This window comes from Symphalangus syndactylus, chromosome 9, assembly GCF_028878055.3.
Source record: "Symphalangus syndactylus isolate Jambi chromosome 9, NHGRI_mSymSyn1-v2.1_pri, whole genome shotgun sequence".
Lineage (NCBI taxonomy): Eukaryota > Metazoa > Chordata > Mammalia > Primates > Hylobatidae > Symphalangus > Symphalangus syndactylus.
Genome location: NC_072431.2, coordinates 109,053,535 through 109,079,447, shown reverse-complemented (window position 1 = coordinate 109,079,447; position 25,913 = coordinate 109,053,535). Strand labels below are relative to the sequence as shown.

General features: G+C 51.8%; 4 protein-coding genes across 7 annotated transcripts in view; 2 read left to right on the top strand and 2 right to left on the bottom strand.

The window, feature by feature from the left end:
• The first annotated feature begins 292 nt into the window (after positions 1–292).
• On the top strand, positions 293–6,612 carry CREB3 (cAMP responsive element binding protein 3). The gene is made up of 9 exons (XM_055293782.2): positions 293–637; positions 731–878; positions 950–1,017; positions 1,132–1,221; positions 2,843–2,949; positions 3,040–3,108; positions 3,772–3,856; positions 3,951–4,035; positions 4,117–6,612. The coding sequence occupies exons 1-9, from the start codon at positions 509–511 to the stop codon at positions 4,449–4,451; spliced, it is 1,116 nt and encodes a 371-aa protein (XP_055149757.1). The 5' UTR covers positions 293–508; the 3' UTR covers positions 4,452–6,612.
• On the bottom strand, positions 4,591–16,716 carry GBA2 (glucosylceramidase beta 2). 3 transcript variants are annotated; one of them, XM_063609769.1, is made up of 17 exons: positions 16,357–16,716; positions 12,360–12,451; positions 12,042–12,157; positions 9,418–9,654; positions 8,542–8,778; positions 8,242–8,344; positions 7,925–8,078; positions 7,714–7,839; positions 7,352–7,524; positions 7,040–7,144; positions 6,726–6,833; positions 6,476–6,627; positions 6,250–6,356; positions 5,955–6,097; positions 5,760–5,875; positions 5,472–5,663; positions 4,591–5,172 (listed from the first exon to the last, which is right to left on the bottom strand). In XM_063609769.1, exons 1-17 carry the CDS (start codon positions 16,713–16,715, stop codon positions 4,894–4,896), a joined length of 2,799 nt encoding a protein of 932 aa, XP_063465839.1. In that variant the 5' UTR covers position 16,716; the 3' UTR covers positions 4,591–4,893. The 3 variants fall into 3 exon arrangements, with proteins under 3 accessions (XP_063465839.1, XP_055149746.1, XP_055149747.1); XM_055293771.2 differs by having other exon boundaries at positions 9,418–9,636; XM_055293772.2 differs by lacking the exon at positions 9,418–9,654.
• Positions 16,717–17,254: 538 nt separating this feature from the next.
• RGP1 (RGP1 homolog, RAB6A GEF complex partner 1) overlaps positions 17,255–25,913 on the top strand; it is a 40,176-nt gene continuing 31,517 nt past the window's right edge. The window contains exons 1-9 of one of the 2 annotated variants that reach the window (XM_063609775.1): positions 17,255–17,379; positions 17,750–17,884; positions 18,256–18,392; positions 18,666–18,749; positions 18,848–18,997; positions 19,274–19,420; positions 19,635–19,762; positions 19,972–20,161; positions 20,667–25,212. In XM_063609775.1, coding sequence (XP_063465845.1) covers positions 17,769–17,884; positions 18,256–18,392; positions 18,666–18,749; positions 18,848–18,997; positions 19,274–19,420; positions 19,635–19,762; positions 19,972–20,161; positions 20,667–20,890 — 1,176 coding nt within the window. In that variant the 5' untranslated portion in view covers positions 17,255–17,379; positions 17,750–17,768 and the 3' untranslated portion in view covers positions 20,891–25,212. Of the gene's footprint in view, positions 17,422–17,749; positions 17,885–18,255; positions 18,393–18,665; positions 18,750–18,847; positions 18,998–19,273; positions 19,421–19,634; positions 19,763–19,971; positions 20,162–20,666; positions 25,213–25,913 lie in introns of both variants that reach the window. The other variant, XM_063609777.1, reaches the window with a different exon arrangement.
• Positions 21,051–22,291, bottom strand: MSMP (microseminoprotein, prostate associated). Its single transcript, XM_055293784.2, has 3 exons — positions 22,015–22,291; positions 21,675–21,783; positions 21,051–21,296 (listed from the first exon to the last, which is right to left on the bottom strand). Exons 1-3 carry the CDS (start codon positions 22,142–22,144, stop codon positions 21,116–21,118), a joined length of 420 nt encoding a protein of 139 aa, XP_055149759.1. The 5' UTR covers positions 22,145–22,291; the 3' UTR covers positions 21,051–21,115.

The window sequence follows — 25,913 nt, the reverse complement described above, 5'->3', positions numbered from 1 at the left end:
CTCCGTTCTCGATGCTCGGGAGCCGCCAAAGCCCGCAGCCCCTCCCTGGCAGGAAGCGAGGGTGCGGCGCAATCCGGAGAGGACGCCAGGACGACGCCCGAGTTCCCTTTCAGGCCGGAACTCTTCCTTTTTCTAGCTTGGGGGAGAAGGCGGAGCCGGAGCCCTGGAACCCCCGCCCTCGGGGTGCGAGGCGGCAGCAGGGCCGTCCCCTACATTTGCATAGCCCCTGGGACGTGGCGCTGCACCCAAGCCTCTTCTCAGTTGGAGGGAACTCCAAGTCCCACAGTGCCACGGGCTAGGGTGCGTCACTTTCCCTGCGTTGGAGGCTGAGGAGAATTGAGCCTGGGAGGCAGGTCCGGAGAGGGCTATGAAAAGCCCCTGGCGGGGAAGCCCGGCCGGCCGAAGAGGGACAGTGGATAGGTGCCCGAGGCCTACCGCTGGCCTGGGGCTCGTGTCTGGGCTTCGGACGTTGGGGCCCGGTGGCCCACCCTTTCCTTAGTTGTCCCAAATGGAGCTGGAATTGGATGCTGGTGACCAAGACCTGCTGGGCTTCCTGCTAGAGGAAAGTGGAAATTTGGGGACGGCACCCGATGAGGCCGTGAGGGCCCCACTGGACTGGGAGCTGCCGCTTTCTGAGGTGGGTTGGGGTTCTGACTGGGGAAAGCGTGGGATGTCCATGAGGTCAGGGGATGATGATAGGTCAAGGCCTGTTCATTGGAACCCTGCGCAGGTACCGAGCGACTGGGAAGTAGATGATTTGCTGAGCTCCCTGCTGAGTCCCCCAGCGTCGTTGAACGTTCTCAGCTCTTTCAACCCCTGCCTTGTCCACCATGACCACACCTACTCCCTCCCACGGGAACCTGTCTGTATGGATCTAGGTGAGTCTGAAATAGGTTTGCGGGGAGGACAGGGTTCATGGGCCTGGCTATTCATACTTTCCCTTTTGCAGAGAGTGAGAGCTGTAGAAAAGAGGGGACCCAGATGACTCCACAGCATATGGAGGAGCTGGCAGAGCAGGTACTTGACTTGATTTTCAGGAAGATTACTCTCACATTCCCCATGTGGGGACAAGATTCCCCATTCCTCTCTGACATCCCCATGCAACTGCCGCCCACTTTCTTGTTACCCTAGGAGATTGCTAGGCTGGTACTGACAGATGAGGAGAAGAGTCTATTGGAGAAGGAGGGGATTACTCTGCCTGAGACACTTCCTCTCACTAAGGTAGGACTCTCATTGGTCGAGCAAAGGCTGAAAAGGGATTAAAAGTCCAAAGTAGGCAAATTCTGTTAACTTTATATCAATAACTTTAAAAAAGGATTGAGGTGAGAAACTTAGTAGATTTATTGCTAATAGGAAGTTGAGGCAGGTACCCAATATGCTAGATGCAAGGGCAGATCCTCGTTTTTGTTGGGCTTATACAAATTTTGGTGTTCTGTTAAAAAAAAAAATAACTCAAAATTATCAGTGCAACATTAGTATTGGGCCTTGGAAAGGATTGTGTAAGTGAAGGGCCTTGACACTTCATTGGCTTCATAGTAATCCACCTCTTGCTGAATGGTAGCACTGTTTAGAGAGTTCAACAGGGTTGGACTAAGCAGTACATGAATAAATGTAAAATCCTTAGTTTTCAGTTTTAAGCAATGAGTGGCAACTTCACAAGCAGAGTACTGGGATACTATGATGAAATCAGTGCTCATTAATAGAAAGGTTACAGGAATTTTTTTTTTTTTTTTTTTTTTTGACAAGGTCTTGCTCTGTTGCCCAGGTTGGAGTGCACTGATGTGATCATGGCTCACTGCAGCCTTGACTTTCTGGGCTTAGGTGATTCTCCCACCTCAGCCTCTCGAGTAGCTGAGACTACAGGTGCACACTACCCTGCCCAGTAATTTTTTTTTTTTTTTTGGTATTTTTAGTAGAGATGGGGTTTTGCCTTGTTGCCAGGCTGGTCTCGAACTCCTGGGCTCAAGTGATCTACCCACCTTGGCCTCCCAAAGTGAAGAATTTTAATTTCTTCAAAGTACAAGATGAGTCAGCAGTGTGATGTGGCTACTAGGAAAGTTAATGGGATTTGGAAACTGTAGCGATAGAGTTATTGTCTGTACAAGTCACTAACTATCTTGCTTTCCTTGATACTGGCTAGAGCACATCTTTGACAGATATTAAGAGGATGCAGTCTATCCTGAGAAGATGAGTTAAAAATTCTGTCTTTTTTTTTTTCTTTACGCTCTGAGGAAATATTAAGTGCCTTAAAATAGCTAAACAGGGTTTATTCTATTTGGCCCCAGAGATACTAGGTAAGTCCAACGGATAGAAATTACAAGGAGGCAGCTGTTGGTTCAGGATAAGGAAGTTTTTGTTTGTTTGGAGACAGGTTCTTGCTTTATTGCCCAGGTTGGAGAATAGTGGCGAGATCATGGCTCGCTACAGCTTCGACCTCTCAGGCTCAAGTGATCCTCCTTCCTCAGTCTCCTGAGTAGCAGGGACCACAGGCATGTGCCACCACACCCGGCTAATTTTTTATTTTTAGTAGAGACAAGGTCTCACTATGTTGCTCAGGCTGGTCTCAAACTCCCGGGCTCAAGCAGTCCTCCTGTCTTAGCTCCCCAAAGTGTTGGGATTACAGGCATGAGCCACGTCACCTGAATACTGCCTGACCAATTTTTTTTTTTTTTAATAGTTTAAAATGGTCTGGTCCGTGGAGGCATTCAGAAAGAATCTGAATGCCTGTTGGTCAGGGAAGCTGTAGAAGGGATTTCTGTGTTGGAAAGAGATTGATCTCAGTTGCCTTTCAACTCCTTTTTCTAGAGTTCCTTTAATGATATCCTTTTCCATTTCCTTTCAGACAGAGGAACAAATTCTGAAACGTGTGCGGAGGAAGATTCGAAATAAAAGATCTGCTCAAGAGAGCCGCAGGAAAAAGAAGGTGTATGTTGGGGGTTTAGAGAGCAGGTATAAAAGGGAGAGGGACTCTGTTGTAGGTATTAGGTTTTTGAAGGGAGGATACAGGCCATATCCCCTTATCTTTGTTATTTCCCCCAGGGTCTTGAAATACACAGCCCAGAATATGGAGCTTCAGAACAAAGTACATCTTCTGGAGGAACAGAATTTGTAAGTATGCCTCCAAACCATTCCGTTCCTATGCCCTTCATTTAATGCTTTCTCACTCTTTCCCCTGCCCTACACTTGATTTCTAACTGCGCAGCTGCCTTCACTAGGTCTCTGATTCCAAGAAGCTCCCGGTAGTGGGGAATACATTTCCAAGTAACTAAGTTGAGTACCAAGAAAAAGAAAGGGGGTAAAAAAGACTTCATGGGCTTTCATAGTAGTTAGGATTCTGGGGTTGGGTTGGGAAAGCATTCTAGGCAGAGAGAAAGCATCCTAGGCAAGAGGACTAGCCCAGCATAGTCCTCTTGGGCTGGAACTCTAACACATGTGAGCTGGGACAGAAGGTAGAGAACATAGAGAATGCCTGGAGAGGACTATGTGCATAGCTGATCAGACAATGGGGAACTACTGATGATATTTGCAAAGGAGGTTAAGTCCTGGCAGAGTTTTTTTTGTTTTGTTTTGTTTTTGCTTTTTTTGTTGTTGTTTTAATGAGGAACTTCAGGCATTTTGTCCAGAGAGGAAGAAGTCGTTTGCAAAAATAGAATGAAAAGTAAGAGAGAGAATCCAGTGCAGAGATGGAGGAGGTGGCCTGAACAGGAGTTTCACTGTGTCTCAGAGTGCTAGGCCAGGGGATGCTCACTATTGGCCCCTCTCTTCCTCTAGGTCCCTTCTAGATCAACTGAGGAAACTCCAGGCCATGGTGACTGAGATATCAAACAAAACCAGCAGCAGCAGCACCTGCATCTTGGTGAGGATAGTGATGAGGGGAAAAGTCCTTTTCTCAGTTGGTGGGGACAGGGCAATCCAGAGCCCTTCTTCATCTCCTTTTTCCTGTGCTCTAGGTCCTACTAGTCTCCTTCTGCCTCCTCCTTGTACCTGCTATGTACTCCTCTGACACAAGGGGGAGCCTGCCAGCTGAGCATGGAGGTAAGAGGCTTAAGGATAGCTCTCAGACACGGGTGAGGGGAGAGGCCTGGGTTGGCCTCTGAAGATTCTTTGTCTCCTCAGTGTTGTCCCGCCAGCTTCGTGCCCTCCCCAGTGAGGACCCTTACCAGCTGAAGCTGCCTTCCCTGCAATCAGAGGTGCCAAAAGACAGCACACACCAGTGGTTGGACGGCTCAGACTGTGTACTCCAGGCCCCTGGCAACTCTTCCTGCCTGCTGCACTACATGCTTCAGGCTCCCAGTGCAGAGCCTCCCCTGGAGTGGCCATTCCCTGACCTCTTCTCAGAGCCTCTCTGCCGAGGTCCCATCCTCCCCCTGCAGGCAAATCTCACAAGGAAGGGGGGATGGCTTCCTACTGGTAGCCCCTCTGTCATTTTGCAAGACAGATACTCAGGCTAGATATGAGGATATGTGGGGGGTCTCAGCAAGAGCTTGGGGGGCTCCCCATCTGTGTCCAAATAAAAAGCAGTGGGCAAGGGCTGGCTGCAGCTCCTGTGCCCTGTCAGGAGGACTGGGGGCTCAAACACACCACACTTACTGGCTTTCTGGGTCTTTTATTTGTACCCATGTGTCTGTCACGCCATGAATGTACCTGGGGAAATCAACTGACCTCCCTGAACATTCCATGCAGTCAGGGAACAGGTGAGGAAAGAAATAAATAAGTGATTCTAATGCTGCCTAGGTCACCCTCAACCCCCATTTACTGGCACAATTGGGTGGAGAGAAGGGAAGGGGTATGATTGTCCTGATGGCTCAGGGCTGCAGGAGGTTCAGAGGGGAAGGAGGAAAGGCCAGGCTGGAGGCTGGGCTGTTAGCACTTCCCTTCCACAGTTCAGATGGCTCACTCTGGGCTCAGGTTTGCCATGGCTTCCTTTGGTCCAAACATAGGCCCTGTCCTTAGTCCTGTGCCCTGTTCGACTTTTGGCCAGGAGGCCTTTTTGTGCTGCTGCTGTTGCAGGGCTAGCTGCATGGCCCAGATGCTCAGTGGCCGCATGTAGGCCAGTGAGCGGAAGACTCGCTGCTGGCAGTATGCCTCTGGGGTCTGGAAGGCCAGACCCAGGCGCTCCCACACGGTACGGTAGCAGCCTTCAGCTGTCTGGAAGCCCTCCCAAGTCAGGCCCTGTTGGGAGAGATGACAGTCATACATACTAACTTGGCACCCTCTGAATAGCCATTTCCACTGATAGATGGAGGCAGTAGAGTCTTTGCCTTCAAGGAGCTCCCAGCAAGTGGAGGAGATAACTATGACCCACAGACAGAAGCCTGAAGGCAGGAGCTGGAATGCATACCAGGGAAAAACGGGAGGCTTTATAGACGGATAAGATGGCATTGGGTTATGCCTTGAAGAAATTTGGTGGTTGAGGAAGTTTTCTGGGCCAGGATACAGATGGTGGAGAGATGGGAAAGGGAGTACATTACCTCTTGAATCATGGTAGCTGCCAGCCCGTAGACCACACCCACCCAGACTTCATCAGACTGCACACTGGATTTATCAGGGACACCATGGGGCTGCATCCCATTCACAGCCCCCATGGCCCCTCCTGCAAAGGCCTGGACGTTCAGCTCAAAGATAGTTTGGAGAGCACGGACCACGTGTGGGGTAGGAAACACCTGGAGGGGCAAGGGCAGGAACGTGGTCTCATATACTTACTTCCCACCTCCAGGGAAAACCCAGTTTTCTCTCTGGCTCCTCCTCCTCTCTCTCACCTCAGTGTCTCCTTCTCCTAGGCCACAGGCCTTCAGGAACCACTGTCCAGCACACTGGTCAGACATAACACTACGAGACTGAGGCCGAGAGCTGCTGTCATAGTTGTAATAGCGGCCTGGAGTCGAGGAAGAGAAAAATAAGGCTCTTGGTGTCCTCTCAGCTGCCTTAAGACTACTTAGGCTCCCCAAACTCACCATTCCACAGCAGTCTCTCATAGGCTTCTTGGCCCCGGCTGAGGATGGAAGAAAACTTATCCTGGATGTCCTGTGCCCCACACAGAGCAGCCATCTGGACCATCACAGCCACAGCTGCCAGCCACAGCCCTCCACAGTAAGCACTGATCAGGGACATGGGTTTGGGGGTCAGACTGGCAGCTCCAGCTGCTCCCATGCAGTGTAATAGACAAGGAGTCATTTTTTTCTTGAGCCCTACAATCCCTTGGTGCCCAGTTTCCCACCTCAGGCCTCCTGGAAACCCCTACCCGCTAACCTGGGGCCTGTGGTCACCCATCCATCATAGGTCTGGTCTGCATAGCCTCCATTTTCAATGAGTCCATCATGGTCCTTGTCAAACTTCATTTCAGACTCCATCACAGCCTAGAGAGGGACCAAGATGTTGAAGACCTAGGTACTGAAGAAAGGCAACAACCAGCTAGGCTTTTCCCAGACACCAACCATACCCCTGGCACACTGGCCACTGCATGTGCATCCCTTACTAGACACACAGGCCACATGTCCTTCAGGAAGTTTTGATCACCCGTCAGGTAATAGTCCCGATAAACCTGCAGCACAAACTTCAGGTTCAGGTCCTTCCAGTCAGCAGTATCATGGATTAAATATGCATTGACGCGGAGCCATGGTTCATCATCTGTGGGAGAGGAGGGGACTTGGGTCACTTGCATTGGTGGATAGGGTAGAGGGTGCAAAAGTTGAGGGAGGGAAGCTGACCTTGGGGTGGACTTTTACCTGGGTCCCCAATATCATGGGGGATGACGTTCCTCCTTTTCACAGGTGCCATCACCCCACTCATCAGGTACCGTCGCCGTGTCAGGTCCTCCCTGAGAGTGGCCAGAGCTGGGGGAGCAGACACAGAAGGGAGGCAGGGAATGGGCATGCCTGAGGAGGAGCACACAGCTATGTGTGTGACCGCAGTGGGGAACCAGTAAGCAGCATGCAGATACGTATGAAGGGAAGGGAAAGAAGAGACAATCTGAGGGACCGCAGAAGTTCGGGGGTATGGGGAGCCAAGAGGGCAGAAGCGGCACAAAAGGGATCCTCACCCATGTCATACTGTAGGCTGAGCTCAAGTTTGGGCCAGAGCATGATGAGGGCAAAGGAAGCATAAAAGTGGACATCATATGTGTTGTACATGCGGTACTCCTGGCCTGGAGGAATGAATGAGACACACTGTTGCCAGAATTCCTGCTTCCCCTTCAAACCCCTCTGTAGCTTGTCCTCTAGATTTAGAGGTGGGGCACTTCACTAGTCCACACCCATCACCCCCTAACCCTAACAAATACCCTGGGGTAGGCAAATCCATCATCCTGACTTGGGGATGGCCTGCCATATCCCAGCCCACCAGCATCCTGTACCCTCAAGGTAGCCAAATCGACCGTATTCCCGTAGGGTCGGGCGGAGGTGACACATGTTTCTGCCCAGCTCCTCTGGTAGGGAGTCCTCAAGAACTTCCAGCCATACTGTGCCTCCATCAGCCAGGAAGTATAGTTCATTGAACAGTGCAGACTTGTACCAGGCAGGCAGTGATCTGGGAAGCGAGGAGGAGGAAATGGTTTAAGGAACATGCACCTCCCAGGATGGAAGGGGCTCAGCAGAGTGGGATCATCAAATGAATCCCAGTGCAAGTCTACTGACTTTGGTGGGTGGAGAGTAAATCGAGGAGTCCCATTCGGAGTGAGTGCCCAGGAGAAAGGTAAGAGATGGGCCCCACTGGCACCTGTCATCCAATACCGGGCTCTGCCAAGCTGAGATCCTCTCTTCCCACTCTGGGTATTGGCACAGTGCATAGTGGCTGAGGGTAGGTGCTGCATCTCCATCCTGGCCAAAGAACCTTGTATACCGCCTGGGGTGGGAAGGGGAAGGATGAACACAAGCCCCAGGTCAGAGCTCCAGCGCTTTGGATCCTTACACTTTCTTGGTCCCCTCACCTGTAGTGGACTTGGCCTTTAGCTCCAAACATGATCCTGGGCATGTCCCAAGCCAGTGAAAACTCCAGGCGGCACTGGCCTCGAGGTTGCAACTTGCTGGAAACACACACAGCTCCAGCAATGCCTACACCTTTCTGCGTAGGGGTGCTTTGGCCTGAGAGAAGCACAAGAGAATTCAGGACAGGAGCCCCTTCAGCCCCACGGATAGGGATCCCTAACATGGAAACAAGGCCTACTTATTACCAGGCCTCCCACCCCTGGTCCCAAGACAGGGACAACCTTTCTTCCCACCATCTCCCAGTCAGACCCCCCATCACCAGTGGGAGAGTCCAGCTGTCCATCCTGAAGTAGATCCTGCCACACCTGCTGCCCCGTGCTGTCAGGGTCAAAGGCTGTGATGTGGGTTACCGTGGTATCTGCCTGTGAAGGGGCCAGGGACTGTGAGGGCAGGCTCCACGAGTATACTGGGTCCCGGCTAGCTCCCCAGCTCCTCTTACTTACTCTTTAACCTCCCAGGCCCAGGGGCTTACAGGAGTATGATGAGGGTGGATGAAGAGACCATGCTGGGGTGGAGGTGGGGTTCAGGGGCTAAGGTATAGGGCAGGCTCTTTCCTTACCGTGACTCGTGCAGCCACAGCCATCGTGTAGGGGTTTGGAAGGGTTGGATGATGCAGCAGCAGCCCCTGGACAGTTTCCCCGCCACGCTCCAGACAGAAGGGCTCATTCCACAAACCCCCTGGGGCATCATCACCCCCCAGTCCATTGCGCATGGAGAACATGATGGACACATCTAGAGCTTCGTCCCCTTCATTTTCCACGTCCCACACAAAGACTCCTACAGGCAGGCTGCTGTCCTGGGGGCAGAAGATTAGACTCAGATGGTCCCAGTAGAGCCTCTCCTGACCCCACTCTCCTAGGATCAGTCCTGGGCACACAGAAGACCTGACTCAAATACTCCCCAGTGTACTCTTCTTTTGTCCACTTGCATCTCCCTGTATTCCCAGGCAAACGGCCTACCAGGGAACATACAAGACCAGAACCAGTTGGGCGGTGGTTCTGGGAAGCCAGTGTGATGTTCATGGCTCCAACCTCCCTTTCAATGGGCATGCAGTTTCTTCTTTTTTTTTTTTTTTTTTGAGACGGAGTCTCGCTCTGTCGTCCAGGCTGGAGTGCGGTGGCGCGATCTCGGCTCACTGCAAGCTCCGCCTCCTGGGTTCACACCATTCTCCTGCCTCAGCCTCCCGAGTAGGTGGGATTACAGGCGCCCGCCACCACGCCCAGCTAATTTTTTTTTGTATTTTTAGTAGAGATGGGGTTTCACATGTTAGCCAGGATGGTCTTGATCTCCTGACCTCGTGATCCGCCTGCCTTGGCCTCCCAAAGTGTTGGGATTACAGGCGTGAGCTACTGTGCCCAGCAGGCCATGCAGTTTGTAGCAGAGGCAGGTCCTGGGGAAGGGAGGGCAATGGAAGATACAGACGTGGGGGCCTCACCTGGTAATCATGGGGCAAGATGGGTGTGATCTGACGGCAGGTGAGGGTGACATTCTGGCCAGGAAGCTGATAGACAGTCCAGGCTCGGGGATAGAGGGCGTGGTAGAAAGCAAAGTACCCACACAGGCCCCAGTTCCAGCTGCGGAGGACACTTGGGCGCTCCAGGGACAGGACTTGCTGGTACACAGTCTGCCCTTCCCGACGCAGGCACACTGTGAACTTAAGAGGGCAGATAGGCTGGAACGGGGTAACCCACAGGCACCAAAAACTAAGTCTTCCCTCTCCTCAAATCAGCTCCTCCCCTTTCAGAGCCTGCAACTGTTACCACTGCGCCATCAGCTTCAAGTCATCCCCTAGGCTTAGTGAATCACCAAGTCCTGCTACCTCCCAGTCCATCTATCTCCCAAGCTTTCTCTCCCTTCTCCACTACGGTGGTGTTAGCACCTCATTTAAGCCCAAACAATCTCCTGCTTTTTCTGTGGCCCTTTTCATCTGGGTAGCAGAGTGATCTTTCTCACAGGCAAATGAAGATAGGTCAGTCCTTGGTTAGGATGTTTCAGTGACTCCCCATGGCCCTCAGGCTAAAGTCTCAACTCTTGCCTGGCTTTCAAGGCCCTTCTTGAGCTGGCCTCTCCCTGCCCATCAGACTCATCACCTGTTCAAGCACCTACAGTCTGTTCATATAAAAACACTCACTGTTCCTTGAGCACACTACTTTCCCTCCTCCATGCCTGTGCTCATGCTTGTTCGCTATCTGGTGAAACCTCTCATCCTTCAAAGCCTAGGTCAAAAGCCATCTCTTCCTTCTCCTCTACTTCTTCCAGCAGTGTGTCATTATATGTACCCCCCTCCCCCTCTATTCTAGCATTTAGTGTATTATGTTATAATGTATTGACTGACCATTCTGTGTCCCTGACTGCTCTATGGATTCTTCTGAGGGTAGGGACATTTTCTAATTCACTGATGCACCCCTCTTCAGAGTTGGCATGTATGTGGAGGGAATAAGCGAAATCTGCAGCGCTGTCCCTTTTCCCGCAGTATACTATCCACCCCTCTCCTGATGTGGTCTCACAGTCTCCATTTCCCCTAAGTCTTATTTTCTCAAAAAAAAGTTTTAGCTCTTGGAGGGTAGGAGCTATGAGGGATTAATATCCCTTTCTCTGGTTCAAACTATGCCAAATATTGTTATTGTATACAGTCGGCTCTCCGTATCTGTGAGTTCCACATCAGTGGATTCAACCAACCAAATCTAAAATATGCGGAAAAAAAGTTGCGTCTGTACCGAATATGTACACACTTTATTTATTGTATGGTACGACAAGGGTTTATGTGACAATGTGTGAGGTATTATAAGTAATCTACAGATGATTTAAAGTATATAGGAGGATGTGCAATGGTTATTTGCAAATACTATAAGCCATTTCAAATCAAAGACTTGAGCCTCCTCGGTAGCGGGTCCTGGGCCCAACCCCCCATAGATACTGAGGGACAACTGTATAAAATAATTTTTCATTTTGTTGGAATGGTACATAATGGTTAAGACCACAAGCTCTTCACCACAGAAAGAAATGGTTCTGAATCCCAACCTTTCCATTTACCAACCTTGTGACCTTGCGCATGTTACTAAACCTCTCTGGATCTTAGTGTCCTCATCTGCAAAATGAGCATAATAGTGGTACTTCCCTTGTAGGATTGTTTTTAATATTAAACAGTATACAAAGAGCCTAGCACAGTGTCTAGCACATGTTAAGCATGCAATAATTACTTTAATTGTAGAGTCACAATTCCGGAAGCCATTCCCCTCAGGATACCTAAGGGATGAGGCAGAGAGGGATCTTGGGACATGGGCAGGGCTGGTAAATGTGAACCAGGAAGGGCATTGCCATTAATTGGACTAAAGATTTGCTAGTCATTTTTCCTTTGAAGATGAGGCTGAATGCTGAAGCCAGGAAAGAGGAACTTCCTAGACAACTCTAAAGGGGCGGTCAACTAGAGAGATATGATGAAAGGCAGGCCACATACTTCTGGCAGTTTAAGGCCCAGATGTGATGCAGGAGCAAAAGGAAAAAAGTGAAGCTTCAGAAGAGGGAAAAAGGCTGGAGATCTAAGCCTAGGAGAGAAGGAGCTTTTTAGACCCTAAGCCAGAGAGACCTCCAGGGGAGTGATCAGCAGAGGAGGTGAACTTTGGTGAAGGTTCCTCAATCAGGGTGAAGAACCTTGTACTACATGTCTTTTTTTCCCATGAGTTTATAGACTTTGGATTTTCTTTTCCCTTCCAGTCCTACCAGATGTTCTTTCAGCCAGGTTAAGTGATTTGGGAATTCTCTGCATTCTCTGTGGTTGGAGGCTGCCTCAGCTAGTTGGGTTGGGATGGTGAGGTAGACAGGAGGCATTTACTAGAGAAATGCCAGGTCTGTTTACTCTTTCAAGGAACGTGTGCTTGTGTGTGTCTTATTCCTACAGTATATCCTAGCTCAGGGCTGGGCACACAGGAAGCATCCTGAGAGTACTTATTAGATTGAATCTTATTCACATCTAACTGCTACCTCCTACACTAGCCAAGAGGTCCTTCCTTCTTGGCCTGGGGAGGTATTGTCCTGGCCTCTCCACCTCCTGGCTCTTACTTGGTCAGCGATGACTGTCCGGTGCTGATACATTCCAGGGTTAAGCTGCCAACGACAGAACTGGCCTCTCCAGCCACGGGTAATAGTGCCTCCCCCGATGCCACCCAAAGGACAACCTAGAGAAATCAGGATGGTTAGTGGGGTATTGGGAGAGGAAAATAAGCCCATTTCTAACTTTCTAGACTATAAAGCCTGGTTCCTCTGAAAACCTAGGGGATGGAACAGTGCAATTTGCATAAGCTGGAAGTCTCTGCCTAACTGTGGTAGACCTGGAGGCTAGGCCTTCTCTGAGCAGAGCAGAGATGGGGTGGGGCTCACCATAAATCTGTCTTAGGGGTACAGAATTGATCATGTCGATGAAAGGTGTCTTCTTTTCCACCTGGGTCTTCCGGTACCACCACTGCAGGTACCTGAGGAGCAAGAGGCAATGTGAGTGGAAGGGGGCAGGTGGGCAGTTGTTCACAGGCTGAGTCACCTGCCTCTCTCTGTGACCTCCCATTAAATGTCCCAAGGACCCTCTCTTCCTCTTGATTTCTATACAGTTCAAGGTCCCTTCATCTTCCCAGTCACTCCAGCTGAAGTGAAGGAGTGGCTTTGTTTCTCTCCTTTGTTCTCCTCAGAAGGGGCTTTCTGATCTCTCCTTACCTCTCTAGCACCACCACCACTGCTTTACTTCCAACATCAGGAGCTTCTGTCTGAGGTGCTGAAAGGACCATTTATGGTTTCCTGGCCCACAGCCTCCACCCCCAATCCCCTACCTCCAAAACAGGCATAGGCTGCTGGGAATAACTTTCTTATTTTTATTTTTATTTGTATTATTTATTATTATTTTTTTGCGACAGAGTTTCGTTCTTTGTTGTCCAGGCTGGAGTGCAGTGGCTTGGTCTTGGTTCACTGCAAACTCCACCTCCCGTGTTCAAGAAATTCTTCTGCCTCAGCCTCCCAAGTAGCTGGGATTACAGGTGCCCACTACCATGCCTGGCACTTTTTTTTGTATTTTTAGTAGAGATGGGGTTTCACCATGTTAGCCAGGCTGGTCTTGAACTCCTGACCCCAGGTGATCCGCCCGCCTCGGCCTCCCAAAGTGCTGGGATTAGAGGCGTAAGCTACCGCTTCTGGCCTTTCTTCTTTTTAAAATGATCATTTTTCTTTCTAATTATGAAAGGTGAAAGGGGGAAAAAATCATCTCACCTGTAGACAATCAGTGTTTATATTTATTTCTGGACGTTTCCTCTCAAGCCTTTTTTTTTTTTTTTTTTGAGACGGAGTCTCGCTCTGTCGCCCAGGCTGGAGTGCAGTGGCACAATCTCGGCTCACTGCAAGCTCCGCCTCTCGGGTTCACGCCATTCTCCTGCCTCAGCCTCTCCAAGTAGCTGGGACTACAGGCGCCCGCCACCATGCCGGGCTAATTTTTTGTATTTTTAGTAGAGATGGGGTTTCACCGTGGTCACGATCTCCTGACCTCGTGATCCGCCTGCCTCAGCCTCCCAAAGTGCTGGGATTACAAGCGTGAGCCACCGTGCCCGGCCGCCTTTTTTTTTTTTTAATTCAGCATTTAAACTGTGAAGCTTTCTGATTTTGCTCAAAAAATCCCAACATTTTCCTAGGCTTGCTACAGCCCTATATCCAAGAGGCAAATGATTGAGGCTGTTTTCAATAGGCAAACGATTCTGTTTTCAAGGCTCTGACATCTGTCCCAGACTATCTTCTAATCTTATTTCCTACAAATTCTCATTCCAGATGGGTCCTCACTAAGTAGCCCCTGCCCTGCCAGACTCTTTCCCATTTCCACTCTCCTGCCTACCTAACCACATTATGCCTACTGTTCAGTCACACCACTTCTAACCAAATAATTGGGTAAGTAACCCCTAAGTCCCAGTTTCCTCATCTACAAAATGGGGATACCACCTGCTGTAGCTATCTAATGAAATGGTTGAAAGATCAAATGACATAATAGATAAGAAAGCCATAAAGTACAGGTATGATTATTACTCATATATACAAACTGTTATCTCAATTCCTAATCAGACATTGCCTTGTTAGTTCAATGTTCCTCATGTGAGGCTGACATATTTTTAAGTCCCTTGGGGAAAGGGACAATGACAAAGACTAGCTGAATATTACCCTCAGGTCCAAGCACAGGGCAGGACATATGGTCTGCAGTCAATGCATATTTGCCAATTTTACAAATGAATGAACATACAAATGATGGGGCACAAGACAGATAACAGACAGACTGGAGCAGAGGAGGAGAAATGTGATTAAAGAATAGGGACAGTGGCCAGGCGCAGTGGCTCACACCTGTAATCCCAGCACTTTGGGAGGCCGAGGTGGGCGGATCACCTGAGGTCAGGAGTTCAAGACCAGCCTGGCCAATGTGATGAAACCCCGTCTCTACTAAAAACACAAAAATATTAGCCAGCTGTGGTGGCGGGCACCTGTAATCCCAGCTACTCAGGAGGCTGAGGCAGGAGAATCGCTTGAACCCAGGAGACGGAGGTTGCACTGAGCTGAGATCGCGCCATTGTACTCCAGCCTGGGTGACAAGAGCAAGACTGTCTCAAAAAAAAATAAATAAATAAAATAAAAAGGGACAGCACATTCTAGGGGTGGAAAGAAGAGGGAAGACAAAGGATGGGATGACAGGAAGGCAGAGAATCCTTTCTGTCAGCTTAGAGAAAACTGGACTTTGAAACTAGAGGCCAGAAAGGACTGGTAGAGGGAGGGTGCGGCCGAGGATTAGGGCAACCAGGGAGAGTTAACTGCAATCTATGAGGATAGAACAAAGGACTATCTGGCATGGAAAAAGCACTCAATAAATATTTATTGAATGAGTGGACTCTGGCTGGAAGGGAGAACAATTGAAATTGAGTTCTTACCAAGGTAAGGCCCAGAGAATTCTGTCTTGCTGGAGCTCCTGGTCAGAGTGCCCCCAGTTCAGCTCTGTCTTAGGAGCTCTCTCACTCTCTTAATATGGTAGCTGGCCATTCCTGACCTATTTGGCCTTCTCCACAATTTTAACCTCAACTCAAGAGTTGTCACTTAGAATTCTTGTCTCATCTGTGCTTTCTCCTCATAGGAACTCATCCTATTCCAAAAGCCCTGTATCAGTACCCCCCACTCTATCCTGGAATGGGGAGCCAGGGTCCAGGGGGTTGAGCACAGCTTCAGGCCTCTATGACTCAGTTCATATTTAAGGGCTAAGAGGCTAGGATGCCCATCATTTCTTATCTCATTGTTCCTACCACATGCAACTCAGTGTACTTCTCTATGTACACTAGATCCTATTTTGACCCGAAAGCTTTTGGGGTCAAACTTGGACTGAATTGATTCCAGAAGCAGCCTGGAGGGATGATTCTTCTCTGCTACAGGCTACCCACAGGCACCAACAAAGCCAGATGTGCAGGCAGCATCAGGCCCTTCCCCCTCCCCAGGGCTAGGGTTAGATAACTGACCTCCCCATCACAGCCCCACAGCACTGACTGGGGAAATGAAGGGTCTCCTACTCTAGAAGCTGTAAGGGCAGGGTTTCCCAAGCTTTATGCCTCCCTCCACAGTTCTGTGTATATTGTGTAGACTGAGTCAGGATGACCTCAGGGTGATGCTTTCTGTCCTCACACCCACCTGTTCTGTTAATGGGTCTGGCTCCTCATCACTAGTCTTTGAACTCAGTGGGGATCTAGACGGGTTCTAAGTCTATGGCAGTGCCTCTCTGATAAATGACTTTTAATATCAAGAGCTCTCTATGCCAGAACAGAATGACAGCACCTTCTCATCACTTCAGAGGTGAGGGCAGGGAGGCTCTTCCTACCTACTCCCTGGACCTAAGCTTGAGGAAAGAAGCAGTAGTGTTGGGACTCTAACAGTGTGTCTAATGAGGTACAGAGAATGCCCCAGCTGCTTGTGGGAAATAAGGGGTTGAGACCCCCCACCCCCAAATAAAACAACATTGTGTTAGTGTCACAGCAGCCAGATTATCCTTTCCTATCTTGCCACAAAGTATAGCTAATCCCAAAGGGAAGTCATTGGAAACCAGTATATGAGAAGGAGCCTGAATGGGAAAGGCTGATTGCATGACCAAATGTTCCTACCCTTTCCTTCTGAAAAGACAAAACACTGGGAGGGAAGGGTGTTGCAAAGAGATCTGACCTGGTCTCACGGTCCAAGACCACAGGCCTAAAATATGCCACGGATAGGGGCCGCTTCACTCAGACAAGAAGCCCAACTGCTTTCTCGCCCTTTCCCACCTCTGCTAGAAGTTTTGAGCTGGAACAAAATGAATCCAAAGGCATTCTAGGCAATGGGGTCTACTCACCTCAAGCCCATGCCTATATGCTTTATCATGTTGCTTAGGGAGACGTTGTTAGCTTGAAAGGGTTTCCTCTTCTCTGTAAACTCATGAGCCAGACAGATGCGCCAGCCAAAGGGAGGCACCTGGTAGCCCATAGCTTTACCCTCATAGGAAGCCATCAGCTGCCCAGAGTCCTCCGGATTGCAGCAGCCCGTCTCTTTTTGGGGTCGGCTGTCTTCGGGACTCTTGCAGTCTGTAACCTGCACATCCTTGGTGCCGCCAGTCTCTTCAGGGCAATAAACTTGTGGATCCTCTTTGGCACAGCTTATCTGCTCCGAGGCTGGGACGCCGGTTCCCATGTTCCCTGGATCCTGGGTCCCCATGACCTCGATGGCCCCAAGTCCCGAGCCCTCGGATACTAAGTATCTCGCCAGCCTATTCCAGATGCGGGCGCCGGTGGTTGTTAGGTATCGTCCCGGAGGGCCGGGCGTTGGGGAAAGCTTAGATGAGCTGGTGTTTCAGTGGAGCCGGGGAGCTCTTGCTTCAGTGGGGGCGGCGACAGTAATGAAGCCGCCTTGGGCTCTCCTTCGGTTGTCTCTGGAGGTCCTGGACGGGAAGGGTTGGGCCTCGTCGTCATTGAGCCGCGATGATTAGCTCGCCCGGCCAAAGGGCGACTGGGCTCGCAGAGAGGGGAGGAGCCGCGGGGCCAGCCCACCAGGCACCGCCCCGGGACGGGCCCGCAAGGCACCGCCCCCGGGATCTCGGCCCGGCCCCTGGGCCACGGCACCGGGTCCCCCAGGATTGGGCGCCAGGTCCCGCCGGCCGGCTCCGGGGCAGCGCCCGCGCCCAGGTGCCAGCCCGTGGGAAGGTGACCCTGGGCGCCGGGACAACCCGAGCCCTTTCCGGTCTGGCCTGCCGGGCGCTTCCGGCCGGAAGGGACTCCGCGGAGGGTGGGGGACCGAAGGGAAGTCCCGCCTCTACCGCCCAGCAGACGCCGCCGCCGCCGCCGCCGCCGCGCACCTAGCCAGGTCCCCGAGGGGCGGGCAGGTGAGGCCTCGGGGTGCCAATCCCTAGTGTCGACTATGCGAGGTGACGGGCGGCCGTGATCTTGGGCTGGGACGTGGAACTTTGAGGAAAGGGGGAGCGGAAACCAGTTTGGGAACTCCGGGGGGGTGCCCAGGGAGAAGAACCCGTCCCACAGGGGCGGGGGTCTAGGGCCCAGAGCGACGTCCTCCCCCTGGGCAGTACTGAGTCTTCAGTCGCCTCCCTCCCACCCATCTACCCCTCCTATATCCAGGCGCTCCCTCGGGCACAACAGTGCTGACCACCCCTGTCCTCAGCCCTCAGCCCTAGGTGCTCACCGCAACGCCCCTCCCTGTCACGGTGCTGACCTCCGCCCCGCCTTGTTTCCTTCTAGATCTGATTTCGGAGCTGCCATGATTGAAGTGGTAGCAGAGCTGAGCCGGGGTCCTGTATTTTTGGCTGGGGAGGCGCTGGAGTGTGTAGTGACCGTCACCAACCCCCTTCCCCCCACGGCCACTTCTGCATCCAGGTGGGGATGCTGGCGCTGAAGGTGGTGGCCCTTCTGGGAAGAAGCCAGATTATCTCTGGGGCTGAGGCAGAGCTCAGGTTGTCCTGTAGCGACACCACCTCCTCTTGCTCACTGTGCTGTCATTGTAGGAGAGGGCTCTTTAACAGAAGATGTGGATGACATAGCTGTACGCTTTCCTTCCCCTCCCCCATTCCCCTTTTTACGCACAGTCTGCTACTCTTTATTTAATGGTTTCTCTTTGGGGTTCTGGATTTCCTGATCACTAGGACAGCCATCTAACCTTGTTGGTTAAGACAGTGTGATAGGGAGCTTGGGAAAGCATTTGTGAGGTCAGGAACTACCTCTGATGCCTCCTTTTCCTCTTCCCACAGTGAGGCCCTGGCCTGGGCCAGTGCTCAAATCCACTGCCAGTTCCATGCCAGTGAGAGTCGAGTAGCACTGCCTCCCCCTGACTCGAGTCAGCCAGATGTCCAGCCCGACAGCCAAACTGTCTTTCTGCCACACCGAGGTTAGAGAGGGGCGTTTGCCTGGGGTGGGGGGTGCGGAGGGTGTGTGCGGAGGCATTGTCACCCATGGGTGAAGTTGTTAATTGTTGTTCTTATAGTCCCTGTCATGCTGGGGATGTTGGGGAGCATGACTATTGCTTTGGGGATAGAAGACTATTCCCATTTCACAGCAGGGAAAGAGGGCCTGGCAGCCTTTCACTATCTCCACTTGCCATGCTAGTCTTGTTCAGTACTGGACGATAGGTCACTAAATTAGTCATTCTTACCTTTTTCAGGTGAGAGGGGCCAGTGTATCCTTTCTACTCCACCAAAAATTCTATTCTGTGACCTGAGGCTAGATCCTGGAGAGTCCAAATCATGTGAGTGATTGTCCCCATCCCTGAATTGCCTTCTGAGTCTCCTGGAGGGAGGACTCCTCTGGTGCCTCTGGCTGCCCTGACAACTACTTCCCAACCAGACTCCTACAGTGAAGTGCTGCCCATAGAGGGACCACCTTCCTTTCGGGGTCAGTCAGTCAAGTACGTCTACAAACTGACCATTGGCTGCCAGCGTGTCAACTCCCCTATCACTTTACTCAGAGTCCCTCTGAGGGTTCTTGTGCTGACTGGTAAGCAAGGGCTCCTGGAGGGAAGGGCTGGGGAAGGGCCATGCCAAAGCAGAAATTGTCTTAGAGGGCTTGCAAGAAGGGCTGCAGGGAAACTTCCTGGTCTCAGTGACAGTGCTAGGGAGTTTGGAAGGGAGGGAGGGTTCTGGAGATAGAGATGTACACCTCAGCCCTGGCGCCCCTTACCTTTAGCCATCTCACGATAGAATCTAAAACCCTAACCTCTACTCTCATCTCTGTTCCCTCTCAGCATTACCTCTCCACTCATTCTTTCTCTAGGCCTTCAGGATGTCCGGTTTCCCCAGGATGAGGCTGTAGCCCCATCCAGTCCATTCTTGGAGGAGGATGAAGGTGGGAAGAAGGATTCATGGCTAGCTGAGCTGGCTGGGGAACGCCTAATGGCTGCCACATCCTGCCGCAGCCTCCGTGAGAATTCTTTCAGAATTGTCCTACCCCATCCTTCCCCTCGTTGTATTCCCATCTCAGAGACAGTCTCCTAACCACCACACACTTCTGTGGATCCACTGTTACCTCACACCTCCAATTATAAAGAAAAGCCCCATCTTTTGGCCTGTGGTGCCCAGTCCCAGACGTACTCCAGTATGTAGACTGCAGGCTTATAGTGTCCTATTCTCCCCAGATCTATACAATATCAGTGATGGCCGAGGGAAAGTTGGGACGTTTGGCATCTTCAAATCTGTGTACAGACTTGGCGAGGACGTGGTGGGGACCTTAAACTTAGGGGAAGGTACCGTAGCTTGTTTGCAGGTAAGAAGGGAGCAGAGCTTCTTACCTGCTGGGGTGCTGGGGTGCTGGGGTTGAAGGGCTAGGGTGGAAGGCCTGTATAAAGAGGGGTGGCATGTAGAAGGGGATAGTGGGATCATCCAGGGTCTCTTTGTAAAACAGCTTGAGGTTGGGCTGTCCTCTCACCTACAGACAGCACTTCCTGTTAGCACACACCTCTCTCTTGCTCCCAGTTTTCAGTCAGCTTACAGACCGAGGAGCGTGTACAGCCTGAGTACCAGCGGCGACGTGGGGCAGGGGGTGTCCCCTCTGTGTCCCATGTGACTCACGCCCGGCACCAGGAATCCTGCCTACATACAACTAGAACCAGCTTCTCCCTCCCAATCCCTCTCAGCTCCACCCCAGGCTTCTGTACAGCCATTGGTGAGACCCTCACTGTTACTGGAGAAGGGAGAGGGGGACAGTAAAATGCTGTGCTAAAGGAGGGTGTAATGGATCCTGATTCCTTATACGCACTCCCAGACATACCCACGTCTAGCCTCTGACCCTGAACAGTTTCTCAGACCTTCAACCTCTTCCTGTTTCTTAGATGCACTGACCCCTAAACTCCTAACAGCTTGATAGAACTTCTTCCCCACGCCTACCTGCTGGGACCCTGTGATACACTGATTTTTGATTACTTCACGCTACCTAGACTTGACTGCCTCACTCTTGGGTTATTAGGTACTTAATACTGGTATCTTCAGCTCACATCTATGGTAATACCCGATTGCTTCAGAAAAACCCTTAATCACAGCTCCCCGCCCTGTGACTTTTCCCTGTCTTCCTGAATACAGGTTGTTTTTTCTCATTCACTAACTATATCCTGTCATTGGCTTTTACTCCTGCTGGCTTCTAATGCTTCTACCTTAATCTTTTTTTTCCATAGTGTCCTTGAAGTGGAGATTGCATTTTGAATTTGTAACGTCCCGAGAACCAGGATTGGTACTCCTACCCCCTGTGGAACAGCCCGAACCTACCACCTGGACAGGACCTGAGCAAGTACCTGTAGACACCTTCAGCTGGGACCTCCCCATCAAGGTGCTGCCTACCAGCCCCACCCTGGCCTCATATGCTGCCCCAGGCCCCAGCACCAGCACCATAACCATCTGAAACTGGCCCACCCTGGTGCTAGTTCCTTCCGGATACTGAGAACTCAGCACCTGGACTCTAATGGGACCCACTTTTTCCACCTGGGGTCCAATGTCGTGGACAGTGAGAGTCAGGCTTTCAGCTATAGCATTAATTTATTTATTCAGAATACATTGGCAGCTGCTAGTGGTTTCCCTGGAAGTGGCAGCAGCAGTGACCAGTCAGCAGATGGGTGATCAGTTGAGTTTAGCTGGAGTGGGGAGCAGAAGCCCCAGGAACAGGGGTGTTGGCTGAGCCCCATTCTGGGTCAGGCCCTCCCCCTTTGCAGGGCAGCCGAGGGTCAGATTTTTGCACCAAGGAGAACTGGCAGGTTCCTGCCTCCTGACGTACCTCACACCCAGCCGGGAAGTCGATGGGATGCTGGGACCTGGGGAACCAAGGATGGGGGAAGGAGTCAGCACAGTGAAAGGCTGCCTTTATCCCTGCCCACACATTCCCTCTCTCACAGCTTTCCGCCCTAGAGCCCCTTTCAGTGGCCCCTTGGTCCTCCTAACTAAGCTCTCACCTACCATATGTGGGCCTTTTTGTTTTATAACAGGAGTATTTTCTGTCCAGGTCCACCCCAACCTCCCCTGATTTATAGCCTGAAGCCTTATCTTTCACACTAGTGTTGGTCCCTTCAGGTTTGGCCCATCTTGTATTGCTCTTCTGTTCATTCTTATATCACAGCAATCTAGTCACTCCCTGGTCATCCCTCAGTCACTCATATCAGAGTCATTCTCACTGGCCATCTTTGGTCACTCACGTGTCACAGCAGCCCACGCCAACAGGATGCAGACAGGTGCAATGGAAACAGTCTTTGCGGAGCCAAGACTCGCCCAGGGTGAAATATTTCCCCTCATAGTGACAGGGGGCTAGGGAAGAACAGGAAATGTTAGTAGGTGTAGGAGTGCTGATGAGAGGCAGAGGCTCTTCTGGTCTGGGGTGGAGACAGTAAGTACGCACTATCCCTGTATTTAGTTTGTCTTTCCTGTTTCACAGCTGGAGGGAGCCTGGGTATTTTGACACAGGATCATCTGTAAGGCCCCATCCTCCCTGTGCTGTCTCTGTTGCTCTTCCATTCCTAACGCCTCACCCCACTTTACCTTGAGCTTGGAAGTAGCACTTGCTGTAGACTCCTGGGTGCTGGAGGAGTAGAGACATCACCAAGCAGATGATCCCCCAGCCTCCTAGGATCCCCTTAGCCTGTCCAGCCCAGAGCATCCTTAGGGCCATTGCTGCTGCACAGCCCTCTCGGACCCTTCTTGGCCTCTGCTCAGCTACTCTGGTCTTGACTCCTTGACTTTGCTTTGCGTTGCTCCTTGAGTCTTAGTTTTTCTCTTTCTCCCCTGGGCTCCTGTCTCACACTATCTCCCTGCCCTCTGCTCTCACAGGCTGGGGATGTTTATAAAGTGAGGACCCTGGCCCCCTGCTGAGTAGAGCTGGAAAAGCTGTAACTCTGTTTCCTGAGGTGAGGGCATGAAAACAAGAGGTCTAGCTTTAACAAGCTGTGAGAGCTGATTCATGCCCCGGCACAGCTAGAGGGAGGGAGGTGGCCATGGAGGGGGCACTGGACTGGGCACTTCCCCAGCAAGGAGGCAGGAGGGGTGAGGGCCCCCAGGTGGTCCCCAGATCTCTTCCCTGACCTGGAGAGAAGGAAGCATTCCACCTTCCCGCTTTCTCCCCCACTACCACCACCAGGGGTGTGTATGCTGGGATCCCTGCCTGGACCGGAGGGAGGCATTTCCTGGGGATGGTTAATCCTGTGCCCCAGCCAAACCCAGGAGCTGCAATAGGGTGCGACGGCCAGAGGCTCCAGGAGAGTGAGCAGGCACCTAGAGTGGAGACTGTTTCCCTCAGATCCTAGGGCAGGGTTTCCCTAATGTATCCAAGAAATAGGGCTGCCCCTCAGAGATGGTGGGGACGGTCTCTTTTCCTCAGGCATTCCAGAGGTGAACTGTCCATTGCTTATCACCTTCAAACATACAGCAGATGTGGGATCACCCCACATCTGGGGATGATTCTTTCCCCTTTCAAAGAGGAGCATCTCTAAGTGCCCTGATGGGATGAATCACTCCAGGTTCACAGAGGTGTCCTCCCTTTCCTCCCATATGTAATGGAGTGAGGCTTTTAGGAATTTATCATTTGGCATCCACTGAGTTTCCCACAGGTTCTGGAGGAGCCCAGGATGGATTATTGAGAGCATAGGCTGTAGAGACATTCTTCTTGGATTCAGATCCTGACTCCACTTAGCTGTGTAACCTGGTCAGATTACTTCACCTCTCTGAGCCTGTTTCCTCATCTATAAATTGGGGATAGTAATGCCAACTCATTGGGCTGTTATGAGGATTAACTGAGATAATGCGTGCAGTGCTCTTATCACCATCTCTGGTGCGTAAGCGTCAGGAAATAGCAGTTGCTGTGATTGGGGCTAAAGCTCGGAGGCAAAATGGGCGACATTCTTTTCTTTGAATGACATTAAGCAGTTTGTGCATAACTGAGGGCTTCTACTGGGGATGGCTGTCTCCTGGCATAGACCTCTGCACCTTTCACACTCATGCTCCTTGTCAGCAGTCCCCAACCTTTTTGGTACTAGGGACCGGTTTTGTGGAAAGCAATTTTTCTACCAGTGGATGGAGGGGGATAGCAGCAGGGGGATGATTTTGGGATGAAACTGTCCCATCTCAGATCATCAGGCATTAGATTCTCATAAGGAGCGTGCAACCTAGATCCCTTGCATGCGGAGTTCACAGTAGGTTTTGCACTCCTGTGAGAATCTAATGCTGCTGCTGATCTGCCAGGAGGAGGAGCTCAGGCGGTAATGCTCACTCGCCCGCCGCCCACCTCCTGCTCTGTGCTCCCGCTTCCTAACAGGCCACAGACTGGTACTGGCCTGTGGCCTGGGGGTTGGAGACCCCTGCTCCATGTCACCTTTCCCACCTTTTTCAAAAACAGGTACCTCCAGGAGCATTTTGGTTTTGGCCCTTGTATTGACTTCCGAATGTCTAGTTTGAGAAACTGTTCCCAATAAGCCTTCTTCCCCCAGATCTGCACCCTCGCCTCTACCCTAGGACAAGGTGTCCTTTTCTCATCACCCTGCCAGGCTAACTTTAAGTCTCCTGCTTTTTCTTACTGGGATTCGGATCCATTTCTTCCCATCTCCGCTCATGTGAACTCTCCAGTTCTCCTTTCTCACCACTCTCCTGCTAGCCATCTCTTTGGCACTAAAGGCCCTGGTCAAATTGGATTTCTTTCATTTTTCCACACTTCAAAGACCCATGTTCCAGGTATTCCCCATAGGGACAGTCTCTTTGGCATTTATTTGGTTTTTCTAAGTTTTCAGTCCCATTTACTCCAAGACTCACTCCCTGCCACCTAGTGCATCAGATACGGCTACTTCTGGCTGACTTTTCAAGGGGGGCCACCCTACCTGTCATCTCTTCACTGTTCAGAAATGACTGTGTCAGTGCACCTCAAACTCCCTTGCTGTCCTCTTCCAAGGAGACAGCTAAGGTGGATGGAGATGCAGAATGGACCTCACGTTCGCCCTAGTCAGGACTGATACCCTTTCCGTTTCAGAGGAGTGCCAAGAAAAAACTCACAGTTGAAACAGGGTGCTCTGAGTTCGGTTGCGGTGTGGGAGGCACGGCCTGGGCCTGCTCTCTGGGCTGGAGCAGGTGGATTCGAAGGCCTGTCTAGCACGAGGGCCCAAAGGTCTTGTTAGTGGCCAGTAGCTCTGCCGCCTTTCCCAGAGAGGGGGTCCAGCGGACACCCTGGAAGGCTGGGCCGTGGGCCAACTTCTGCTCATGCAAGCTAGAGCCAGCCCAATAGGGGGCGGATGTGAGTGGGGAGCTGGGGCGCATGAAGGTGGGGGTGATGCCGAAGGGGAAGGGAGCCCCAGTGGGGATTGGTGCGTGTGCGGAAACGGGAACCGAAGTGAGGGTTCATCGCCTGTAACGAAGATGAGGTAGGCATATAGGGGCTTCTGGAAAGCTAGAGGCTGGGCTGAGCCAGGAGTCCTCTCCCAGAAGTTGGGGGGCGGTGCAGAGGTGTGAGTCGAGCCCGCATGCGTGCCTGCTGGGGAGGGGGTGAGTGTTGAGGACCAGGCCCGCTGGGTCCTGGGGGCGCGGTGGCTGGCGCGCAGGTCCCGGAGGGGGCGGCTGGCGCGCACTACACGCTTGGGGACAAGGAAAACATCCGCCGGAGGCCCGGCCGGGCGGCGCTCCAGCCTCGGGGCAGGTGCGCGGAGAGGAAGTGAGAACATTCCGGCCCCCCCAACCCCAACCCCGGCCGCTGGCCCTCCGGTGAGTCACAGCCGACCCCCGCCGCCGGAGGGAGAGGGTAGCTGCGGGCCAGAGCCCCGGAGGGTCTAGAGGAGCCAGGAGGGTTTCTGGGAGCAGAGGGTCACTTAGTGGGCTTCTGTCCTGGTGTCGCTACGGGCGCGAAACAGACACTGAACACAGTCTGACTGAATGGAGGCAGGTGGGGAGGGAGCCCCTGGGAGAACTTGGCGGGCCGAGAGCAGACCCCAGGGCAAGGAGGGGCCCCCGGGGGGGAAACAGGGAGTTAGGCAGGTGGCGAAGCCCAGAAAGGGAAGGGGAGCCGGGTTGATTGGGGTGACAGAGGAAGGAAGCACGCCAAGTTAGGCTTGGGAGAACTGAGGGACCTGAGGAGGGAGAAGGGAGACCAACATAGGGTGGGAAGGCGGAAATGGCCAAACCCCAGGCATCAGGTCTGTCCAGAGGCTGGCTAGACAGTGAAGGGTAGGTTTTAGGGAGTAGGGGGAGTTATGATTATTTGGGTACATTTTGGGATTATTTGGTCTCACAGGTAGAAGGGAGCCTGCTGGTCTCTGTGTAACCTTGCTTAAAAGCAAGGTTGTCTGCGTCTTGGATTACTGTCTGCCATTCAGCCTTTGCCAAAAAATTTGGCACTGATCTGCACATTTTTATAGTCATTTAAAATTGTATGACTCTGTGTGTCAAATGATTTAAGTAATTTTGGT

Excerpts from the sequence above, each read along its gene's own strand:
- CREB3 (XM_055293782.2), top strand. The coding sequence starts at position 509 with ATGGAGCTGGAATTGGATGCTGGTGACCAAGACCTGCTGGGCTTCCTG. Across the intron at positions 1,222-2,842 it reads AGACACTTCCTCTCACTAAG|ACAGAGGAACAAATTCTGAA; the intron begins GTAGGACTCTCA and ends ATTTCCTTTCAG. Across the intron at positions 2,950-3,039 it reads GTTGGGGGTTTAGAGAGCAG|GGTCTTGAAATACACAGCCC; the intron begins GTATAAAAGGGA and ends TATTTCCCCCAG.
- GBA2 (XM_063609769.1), bottom strand. The coding sequence starts at position 16,715 with ATGGGGACCCAGGATCCAGGGAACATGGGAACCGGCGTCCCAGCCTCG. Across the intron at positions 6,834-7,039 it reads CAGCCTACAGTATGACATGG|CTCTGGCCACTCTCAGGGAG; the intron begins GTGAGGATCCCT and ends CTGCTCCCCCAG. Across the intron at positions 5,664-5,759 it reads TAGGAGAAGGAGACACTGAG|GTGTTTCCTACCCCACACGT; the intron begins GTGAGAGAGAGG and ends TTGCCCCTCCAG.
- MSMP (XM_055293784.2), bottom strand. The coding sequence starts at position 22,144 with ATGGCCCTAAGGATGCTCTGGGCTGGACAGGCTAAGGGGATCCTAGGA. Across the intron at positions 21,784-22,014 it reads GTGCTACTTCCAAGCTCAAG|CCCCCTGTCACTATGAGGGG; the intron begins GTAAAGTGGGGT and ends GTTCTTCCCTAG. Across the intron at positions 21,297-21,674 it reads GGCGTGGGCTGCTGTGACAC|GTCCCAGCATCCCATCGACT; the intron begins GTGAGTGACCAA and ends TTGGTTCCCCAG.